This window comes from Papaver somniferum, chromosome 8, assembly GCF_003573695.1.
Source record: "Papaver somniferum cultivar HN1 chromosome 8, ASM357369v1, whole genome shotgun sequence".
In the NCBI taxonomy this organism is placed as follows: Eukaryota; Viridiplantae; Streptophyta; class Magnoliopsida; order Ranunculales; family Papaveraceae; genus Papaver; species Papaver somniferum.
Window position 1 is genome coordinate 1,001,240 of NC_039365.1, and position 11,053 is coordinate 1,012,292.

Below are 11,053 nucleotides of genomic sequence, written 5' to 3' on the forward strand. Positions count from 1 at the left end.
GTGGTAAAACTTGAACTAGCAGTTGAATTTAGGAAAAAAAAAAGCGTTGAACATTGACAAGAAAGGTTCCTGGCTTTGTACCTCTATTTATAATAATGTCATGGAACAATCCAAATTCCTGATGGAGCAATAACCAAGACCCCTAAACCAAGTCTAATACAGAAACTCTCAAAGACAGCTTGCCTTAAGCTAAGGGTAGCCCCAACCGCCCTAGTATTAAAGCACCAGTTTGTACCAACCAAGTCTCACTAGGGTGGACAGTCAAGGGCGCAGCATCTCAAAAAACTTTTGATTATGGCGGTGGCACTATTACTGGTTGAGCATTATCGTTAGGGTATGAATCGTAATTTAGGCATGATTAGTAACGTTACTTTATTTTGGTGTTACTATTGCAATTTGTTTTGTAGATACATGAAGTGAGCCAATAGCATTCCTATCTGTGGTATCAAATGTAAAAACATTATTTATTTACTTCATTAGGTGTTAAATTTGCACGGACACGGACACGAGACACGAGTTTTTAAAAGATTTGTGCTGGATCGTGGCGTAGCCTCACAAAAGATGAGGCAATCGTCCGCAAACAGCAACTGGCTAACAGATGGGGCTTGGTTTGTAATTTTATGACCCTGAATTAATTTACATTTTCGGCATGGAGGATGGTTCTTGATAAAGATTCCATACAGATTAGAAAGAGGTAGGGAGACAAAGGATCTCCGTGTCTCAATCCTCTCGTGGTTTTAGAGAAACCACAAAGAGATCCATTTAGAAGAATAGCTAAATTAATTGTCGACGTACCCATTTTTTGGAAAAGCCCATTTTTTTCATGATTTTAATGAGGAAAGACCATTCGATTCTGTCAAATGTTTTGGACATATCGATAATTAGGCCCATAGGTTGGTTTTCTTTCTCATATTATGTATCAATTCGTGAGCCACAACAATGTTGTCGGAAATCTGTCTTCCAGGGATGAAAGCAGATTCGTAAGGCGATATCATTTTGTTTAAAAGAGGTTTTATCCTATTGGCTATGAGTTTCGATATAATTTTGTAAGAGGTATTTCATAGTGCTATAGGTCTGAATTCGGCAGCAGTTAGAGGGTTTCTGTTTTGGTGATAAGCGATATGAAAGAGGAATTGATGTCTTTCAGGATGTGACCAGATTTAAAAAAAGTTTGAATCATGTTCACAAGATCGTCTTTAATAATATTCCAATTGTTTTGAAAAAAGTTTGGCGGGAATCCATCTGGTCCCGGGATTTTGTTTGGTTCCATAACGAATAAAGTATTTTTAATCTCTTCGTAAGTAGGTATTTTTTCAAGGATAAAGTTTTCTTGGTCAGATATACAGATTGGAATAAGATTCGACATGTTTTCATCAATTTTTAGTTTCACTGTTGTTGCTATATGTTGTTAGTGTTCATTAAGACAGTGTGATATTTCTATTTTTGTGATAATCCTCTCATTTTTCTTGTTTTTAAGAGTGTCTATTCTATTTCTCCTATATCTTTGTATGGCAGAATCATAGAAATAATGCGTGTGTCTGTCTCCTAAGGACAAAGATTGTTCTCTACTTTTTATTTTCCAAAATTCTTCTTTGGTATTATACCAATGAGTTAGTTCAATAGTAAGTTTTGCCATTTCTCTGACTTTTGGGTGAGAAGGTAGGTTTTTATTATCATTGTGCATCTTTTTCTTAGTGTTAGTTATATTAGTGTTTATATTTCTCGATTCCGTTTGTTAAGGATCTGTTTAACATTGGCTAACTTTTTGGTTAAGAAGTAAGCATGAGGACCTGTAAAATTAGTGTTCCAAGCATCATCAATAGGAGGTTTACATTGTGGGTGTTCGATCCAGGGACCGAAATATTTAAAAGGTTTGGGTCCCTCCTTCCAATATTTTGGTTATTTAGGCATATAGGAATATGGTCAGAAATAAGAGGTGATAAGTGTGTTATTATGCTAGATGGGAAGATTTTGAACTATTATTTGTTTCCCGGGCTTTATCCAATCTCTCCTCAGTAAGAGCTAGTCCGTCTCTTTAATTATTCCATGTAAATGGATAAACTTTGAATCCTAAGTCACGCAAGCCTACGTTATCTAACATACCTATAAACATATCAGCTTATATTTGATTTATGGTAAATCTACTCTTTTTTTTGTAATCATATAAGACAATGTTACAGTCACCAATGATAACTCATGGTTTTGTTATGGCTATTTCTCTAATCTTTTTCCAAGATTCGATATTCGAAACTCTATAGGGATTCCCATAAAAACTAGTTAGAGTCCCGCTATTATTGATGGTAATATCAAAAAATTTGGCATTGATTTGGTTATGGTTGTAGTCTAGGATTGTCAGATTTATGTTATTTTTTCAAGCAAGAATAAGACCTCCTGCAATTTCAACATTTTGGGTTTGTCGTTTAGTTTCCGAGATAAAAATAATATCTAAGTTTTCTCTATTTAGCATGTTATTCAGACTATTATAGGCTGCAGAATTGTGCTGGTTCCCTAGTCCTTGGAAATTCCAAGCTATGGTTTTAATAAATTTTCAAAAGTAAGATATTAGAGGATATGAGAATTTTCCTAGGTTGTTGTTCTTGTATGTTTCATGTGTGTGTAAAATTAAGCCAAAGGTTGTTTTTATTATGTCTTTGTTTTCTTTTTTGTTTTTGTTAATATGCTTAGTGTAATTGTTAGTATACCATTGGTTTACTAAATTCTTTTTTCGGATTTTTGTAAAGGTAACTAGCACAGAGATGAGAGGAAATATACCAACAAAAAAATGCATGATTAGTGTGATCAGGTGAGCAAAAACAATTCCTAATTTAGTATTTCTTGGATTGATTCTAACTAAGTTGTTCAAATATTCAACCTTTGTGCTATCTTTCATGCATTCATACAAGATATGTAATGTTATGGTAAATGTGTTTCTAATGTCTAATGTGACGGACCGGAAAATTACGCCTTTGGCGCGTTGCCCCGCAGATCGTAACTCCCCCGGTGCGCCATGATGAAGCTACGATCCGGGCCTCAAAGCTAGGAAAATGCACGTCCATCTTCCCTTGCAAGCATGCTTGTGGAGCATGATGCAGCTAACTTAGCTTCCACACCATTCCAAACTTACCCTTGTCCGCAAAAGGGTGTAAGGCCAAGTCCAATGTACATTGCATGCATCACTGGCTTGCCTTTACGTAGGGAATTCATCACTGAATTTCCTATCTATCTAAGCAACCGTCATACCGTCGAGTCTTGTCCAGGCGTGAGCCTTGGACTTTGGCATAGGCCGCACCAAGACCTTTCCATTCCCTAGCTTATCTCGTTTACCAACTTTACGTAGGTTGATAGGAAGTATGAGCATCCACTTGATGGCATGCAACTAAGCCTCATCAAGTACGGCCGCAATCATCTCTTGCATCGATCTACCGATCCATATGATATGAGAGGCCAGAATGTCACAATCATCTCACAATTAGAGGATATGAGCGACAAAGTGCTGGACCGGCAATGCTGCAACTCATTGCGGCTGCCTACGTACCCTTCCCTACTCTAAAGGGATCAAGCACATACCGTAGTTCATCCACGAAGGGACAAAATCTTAACCAACCCGTTTGCAAGGCCGTAGCCTAGCAAAAATGGTAATAGCCTGGTCCGTAGGCCATTCTGTCAAGATGCACAATGATTATGCATCATCGGGTCCGCGACATGGAATAGTGATGCCTAAGCATCAAATACCCTCTTCGCAAGGCTACGTAGCTATAAATGAGCCTTAGGAATCATTTATACTCTTCCGACTAAGCTACGAAGCTTACTTGGTACATAATCCGCATATGCACCTTCAACCAAGTACCCCTCCCTATATATGTCTTAATGGGATTTATACAAGTATGTTTAGGGGAGCAAATTGACGTGCTTGCTTCACTGTTCATCGCAATGATTGCGTTATTTCGCAATGATTTTGTTCTTTCGCAATGATTGCGTTACTTCGCAATGATTACGTTACTTCGCAATGATTGATTTACTTCACAATGATTGTGTTCATTCGCAAAGATTTCTTTACTTCACAATGATTGCGTACAATGATTGCGCAACACTCGTTCGGCCATCCCTCTCTGGCCCGATGCACAATGATTGTGTGATATTGGCTCTAGGCCAATGACTTTCGTAATGCGCAATTATTACGCTGCAAACTCAAGGCCACCTACCCAAATGGCCTAATGCATCATGATGATGCAACATTGACCCTTGGCCAAATGCCAAACATAATGCGCCATTTTGGCGCGACATTGACCTTAAGCCAATCTACCGCGTGCCACGCAACAGAAGCTTTAGATGAAGCTTCATCTCAGGACACGGAGCATCTTTTAGCATGCGCCATGCTAAAAACACAAGGTGTTACATCTAATTTATACATTGTGTTCTTCATGTTGAATTCTAGATAAATATGAATAAACAGAATTTTAAACATTGGGAGCTTTAGGGTTACCTTGTTCGAGATGTTCTTGATGGAATCATCATGATTAAAATATTTTCTTCAGAATCTATAGAAACTGTAGGGTTTTCCTTGGTTTGACTGTTCAAGTCTCCATCAGAATTGAGATTTACCTGAATGTGGAGCTGATGATGCTGGCTTAAAGGATTTTTTTGGAGATAGCAGGGATATGATTTATTTCAACTAGGGTAGATGTCTTGTTTCTTTTGATATTATCTTCTCCATTCAAATTTGTTCTCTTCTTTAAGATTACCAGATTTCCATTGTTAGTTTCTTCCATTTCTGCAGATTTCTCTATTGTGTTGGTAGGTGTTTGGGATATCGTTTTCCTAGACTAGTGCCCCGGTTTTTGCACCCTTTTTTCCTTTGACTGTAATTTTATTGATAGGAAAAGAGGGATCCTGATCTTTGTTAATCGTGAAATCGTTGAAATTACAGGGGTTTACTCAATAAATACATTTGTAGATTTCTAGAGATTTGAAAAGAGTCACGAAAATTAATAACTTCTCGAGAATTATACAGAATAGAACAAAGTTTTGCGGAGTTATGTAGAGTTGTCTAATGTCTTGCAGAGATTTGTATTGTCTTGAGGAGTTGTGGAAAAAACTTTATATGGAAATATGCATATAGACATAAATACAAAATTTATTGTATCTTATTAATTATACTAACTTCAACTAAATTAAATAAATAATTATTTTATATACATAACTTCTTTCTTTTTTTCAATAAAATACAATGTATGTAATAATTAATTTTTAATTTCCCAGAAACGGAGGGAGTATTATTATTTTATCATAAATTTTTTAAGTATATGCAATAATAGATTAAAATAATTATTATTGCACATTTTTACGTAATAATTAATATAAAAATTGTTTAATCATATCATATAATTTATACTGATCTATATATTAAGGGTTTTATACATCGTATATTTATGAAATAATAAAATAAAAGAGAATAAAAAATATTTTTATGAAAATTTTGGAAGTCTTCCAAAATCTTACATATTTTGCAAGAATTTTATCATGGCAAATATATACATAAAAGTCACTCAAAATCTTGAAAATGGGTAAATATGCAAAGTCTTTGAATTTTCAAGTTTACAATGAGTAACACAAACTTTAGAAAACCTTTTGACAATCTATAACCAGTAACATATACTTTGAAAGAGATTTTACAAATAGACAACCAATAACACAATACTTTGCAAATCTGTTAAACTCCTTGGAAATCAATAAAGTATTTATAGAGTAAACCCATGTTAGTTTTTTTTTCAAGGGATTTAAAATTTGGGGGTTTTTTCTTTTGGGATCGGGTTTGGGTTTTGTTTTGGTGGGCTCTGGTTCAAGTGGGAGTTGATATTTGTTTTGTGTTTGGGCTTGATTAGTTTTGGAATTCCGAACACGCTTTCAAAAATAAAGCTTGTGGAATTAAGGTTTGATGATTTTCACCTGCAGAGAAGGTGATGATTTGTTGGGTAATAGATTTTTTGCGGCTTGGAAGTTTATCAGTAGGTGTGGATATGTTTTTTTCTCTGTGATGGGCAGGACTCTGGTTTTCTTCGATATCCTTGATTACTTCATTGCATTTTTTTTTGTTGAATGGTCAAGACATCTACATGTATTGCAGAGAGGAAGGTTAAAAAGTTCATAGGAGAATTCCACCCAAGATGGGTTGTAAGGAGTAGGGTAAACCTCCGAACCATATGTGAGGGCTTCATTAACCCAAACATTAACCAGGCATTCGACATTTTTCTATTCGTGTGCTTTGCCATAAGGTTTTTTTATGAGTGATATAAGCTCATGCTGGGCTAACTATGGCTTCTAGGTTATTTACTGTAATGAAATTTGTGGGACAATTCTTTAGGTGCATCCAAATTTTGATCTTGTAAAACTCTTTCTATTTAATAAGATGGGGGGCCTTTAGATGGAAATTCAACTAGCACAACTAGAGTTCCCATGAGCCACCAAGCTCCTCCTTCTTTCACCAAATTGAAGTCATATTTGGCTTTTAAATGGAGTTGGTATAAATTCTTTCTGTGATTGTACAGTTTGACAACAACTTCTGATTTGATGTTCCAATTTTTTCTTATATCTTGGGTGATTTTTCAAACATCAAAAGATAGCTTGTTGCAAAGTCTGCCAATGACAGTTTAGTTTTAATTTTGTTTTGTAATAGGTTCAATGTTTTCTGGTTTTAGGTACACCTTAGAAGTAAGATTTGGTGGTAAAACTAATTTGTGTTTCATTTTGTTGGTAATGTTATCAATATTGATATCATTGTTTGATGAGGAGGCTCGTTTATTTTCCATAGCTTTTCTTGATGGTTGTTGAGAAGTTTTGATGTTTTTGAAGTTTAGTGGGGGGAAGTTGGGGTTCTGGAGATAATTAATGCTTTGGGGGTGGAGAATGTTATGGAGTATTAGATGTGTTTGAGAACTTCTGTGTTTGAACTGTCTAATTTGGTGGTCAAAATCTACTCTATTAAGCTTGATTTTGTTTTCAAAGCAAGTTTCACAGAAAGGTGAGAGTTGTAGTTGTCTAGTTTTTTTTTTTTTTGGAGATAAATATCATATAAAAATTGATAGATGGGTTGAGGTTTGTTTTTATGTATTGTCTCAATTTGATATGGTTGGAGATAAAGGTTGTAGTGGTTTTATTCAGTGGTTTTTTTGAGGATATAAGGTTATTTTCTTTTGGGTAATAGACAATTGCAATTAAGGTTGGCTTGGGTAAGGGAGTTGCTTTTTCGAGAAAAGGATTGTTATTGATAAAGGGTATATATAATGAGTTGTGATTGTCTAGTTTTTTTCCCGAGTGTATGGTTCAGATGGTCAATAAAGGAAGAGATAAGTTTTGGTTTTATGAATTGTTTCAATCCGGCAAGGTTGGAGTTGACTGTTGGTAGAGTTTTATTCAATGGATCTTTGGCTGGTTTAAGGTTGTTTTTCTTCTGATATGATTCAGGGTCATTTAAGATCATGACAGGTATGAAAGTGGTTTTTTCGGGAACATAACTGTTGAGTTAAAATTATTGCTCCCTTCCCATATTTCTAATTCACATAAAAAAATGACATATAATAGTAAAAAGCATATGAATTGGTGCAAGGAAACTGTTGAGATTATTAGTCCCACATTATCTGGGTTTCTAAGATCCTGCGGTTTATAATTCTTTGGGCCTCTCCACTCATTGCCAATTGGTTTTGAGTTGGATGCCCGTAATCTAACATGGTATCAGAGCAGGCTATTTGTGTCGAGTCAAATGACCGCACCTTTACTCCGCGTTACCCGATTTATTGTTCCACGTGTTAGACCCAACGAGGCTACACGTGAGGGGGCGTGTTGAGATTATTAGTCCCACATTGTCTGGGTTTCTAAGATCCTGCTGTTTCTAACAGAAACAAAAAAGAGTGTTCAGAGAAAACTGGTTTTTGGAGGGAGTTGTAGCAGTGCGCACGATCCAATTTATCCTCAAAGGAAGAATCCCAAGGTTGAAGTAACCCCCGCAAATAAAGAGCCAAGAGATAAATTTGTTATAATGATAAGCAGTTCGTCCTCGTCAATTGGTTGGAAACTTTCAGAGGAAGAACAGTTCACCGACGAAGTAGGGAATCAAGAAATAATATGTCAAGAAAGGTTTGAGGTTGAAAGTGAGCCACTCGAGATTGATGAACAAGTTCATCCAAACATGGATGGGCATCAAGATGTAGCCAGTGAGAATAATGGAGGAATAGAAGCAGACAATCAACAGCTCTTGTTTAATCCTCCAGGTTTAGACGAGATTGAAGACATTTTAATGAGGACTAAGCCCAAGTCCAACAAGGTGACCGTCATGACAAAAGGGATGAACAAGGAATTAACTAAAAAGAAGAGGTTATGTTAAAGGAAATGATGACATTAACAGTAATTAAGGAGGTTTAGTACATGTGACATGATTTCATAAAAATGAGAGGTTTTTGGAAAGTCTATATAAAAAAGCACAAAGTAACAGAAGCTGAGGTCATATGATGTACTAGGACAGATGGGACCTAAAAAAATCTCGTATTAACACAGGGTTAATCATATATATTGCATTTCAAACTATTAAAAATTATACATCTCCCTTTTACCAAACAAACTAACAGATTAGCATTATTTATGAATCTGAGATTAGAATGGACCAGGAATTCTTCGGAGTATTACACCGACTAACATGGTCAATTTCTTAGAAAATTCTACAGAAATTTGTAACCAGTAGAAGAATATTTCAATAATCACTCATGTTTAGGAGTTAAAAATGTTTGAAATAATTTTTATAGATGAGACGAATTGATTAAATACTCTAGCAGATCCTATAAAATTAGAGGACCGGCTAAAGGATTTAAACCTAACTGTCTGCTAGGTAATCTTCACATCCTTCTCTTTAAATTCCCATTGGAGATGTTTTTTAGGGAAAAATTGCACAAGCCGTAAAAAAATGAGCATAACATCCTCCTATTGGAGATGTTATAAGCAGGTAACCGCAGTCTAAGGAGGTAAAATTGTATTTTTAGGTTCATGATCATGAGTCCTATTAATAAGAGGAAAAGAATGGATTTGAGGAGGTAAGGAATTTGAGGAGGGAATTAAACTTTGAAGTGAAGGATTGACCATTCTAAAAAAAATGTTAAAATATCTATCATGTCCTTCAACTTAACCAAAGTTAAAATTCATAATCAATCAATCAAGTAAGAACACCATTACAATCACCAATACTACACTTTACATTTTAGTGGTGATCTCAGTATGTAGATGCTAATCTCCTTTATGGTGTAATTAAACTCCCAATCGTTCATTTCATGCATAAGAATATGATGAAGATGGATTCTTATTATGAACTGATGAAAGAATTGCAATTGAATCAATAAGTTTAGGATTGGGATTTGATGGTATGACTGAACTAAGAGCATAAACAACACTGTAGCAATGGATCGGGTGAAGATGGTACACCTTTTTTTTTTCCGATCGGCTGATGGTACACCTTTATGAATAAAATAAAAAAACAATTCATCGACGGTACACCTCTGTAACGATTACCAATTACACTTATTCCTATTTTTGATGTACTTCTCCATATTGATCTTCCTCCACGTGATTAATCCTAATTCAATTCTTCGAAATGGTGATCACACTTGTGAGTATTTCGGCTAATCGGCTAAGGAAACAAGGTAATCATTAATTGATTAATCGTTTCTATGAGAAAACTAGGGTTTTTGGACGAAGAAGGTAAACACATGGATCGATGGAGTGCTGGTGGGATAATTTTATGAGGGCAAGGATGATATTTTGTAGATATTTATTTATTCACCTTGAATTTTTGTCCGACTAAACATTGACCATAATTTAGACAATTTCTTTCCCTCCTCAAATCCATTCTTTCCCTCATATTAACAGGATTCATGATTATCGTCGTTCATTTCCTTTCAAAAGAAAAAAAAAATCGTCTTGACAGAAACACGATATAAAAACAATAACCAGACGTTGACATAAATAGCCGTTCTAAGCTGATACGTTTAGCTCGCTACGCTTTAGGCCCAAAGACATAAAAAGTTTTCGAGCTCGTTGCATTTTAGACTATCTAGTTTTGGATTGGCAACAACAGATCGATGTGTACAAAAAAACTACGTAGATATCGCAAGCTACTACGTTGTTTTTGAATTATTTTTATTTGCCTGAACCATGAAAATCACATTTTTCTTGAAAAACAGTCACAGCCATGGCCCGAAGCCGTTTTTCTGTAACCAAAGAAATAACGAATCTGCATCAAAGTATTGGCGGGAGGTATAAGCAAGTGATTCAACCTGGCCAAGGAAATATGGCTTGTGGATTCCGTTGGCAATGGTCAGCATAAAAGATTGTTTACAAAAGATGATAACCTTCTATAATTATTATTGCTAACACCGTTGGCAAGTACGAACTTAAGAGAACAACAGCAGAACGAAATAAAAAAACTAAAAACACATGACAAGCACCAGATTACCGGAGGCTTGGTTACATAACAACCATTGCAAGCTGACGGAGAGCTGCTTAGTACAGTTATAACTTAGAAGGAAACTAACTCCTGACGTCGACATATGGGGCAAGAGTTGCTTTCATGCAACCAAGTAACCAGACAAGCAGAATGAAACATATGCAAGCACGGAATGTTGCTTATTACGGATCCATCTAGAATCCTTTCCAAGCATACTGCACAACTAGTGGTATCGTTACTGTATCTATTGTTGTGTCTATATTCCTCTTTCTTCAAAGCATCAATAAACGACTTCGATGCACCAGTCCTTCTTACACTGTCTTCCTCCATTGAATCAGTTACATCAGCATGAATCGGATCATGTACATCCAAATTCTCTTCCATAGTAATCTTCACAGATGCAGTAAGGAGATACGAACCACCTACTATTTCTGGAAGTTTAGATGCGCGATCCAAAACACAATCGGTAACGAAACCAGAACAGCACGACGGAGCTTTGAAATCCGAAAGCATATTATCTATTGTGCCTCTAACTAAATTGTACGATTTAAAATTCTTAATCACATCCAT

The 11,053-nt window shown here is 35.7% G+C and overlaps 1 protein-coding gene across 1 annotated transcript; it reads right to left on the reverse strand.

The window, feature by feature from the left end:
• Positions 1 to 10,555: 10,555 nt before the first annotated feature.
• Positions 10,556 to 11,053, reverse strand: LOC113304140 (E3 ubiquitin-protein ligase RNF181-like). Its single transcript, XM_026553202.1, has one exon. The coding sequence runs from the start codon at positions 11,051 to 11,053 to the stop codon at positions 10,556 to 10,558; it is 498 nt and encodes a 165-aa protein (XP_026408987.1).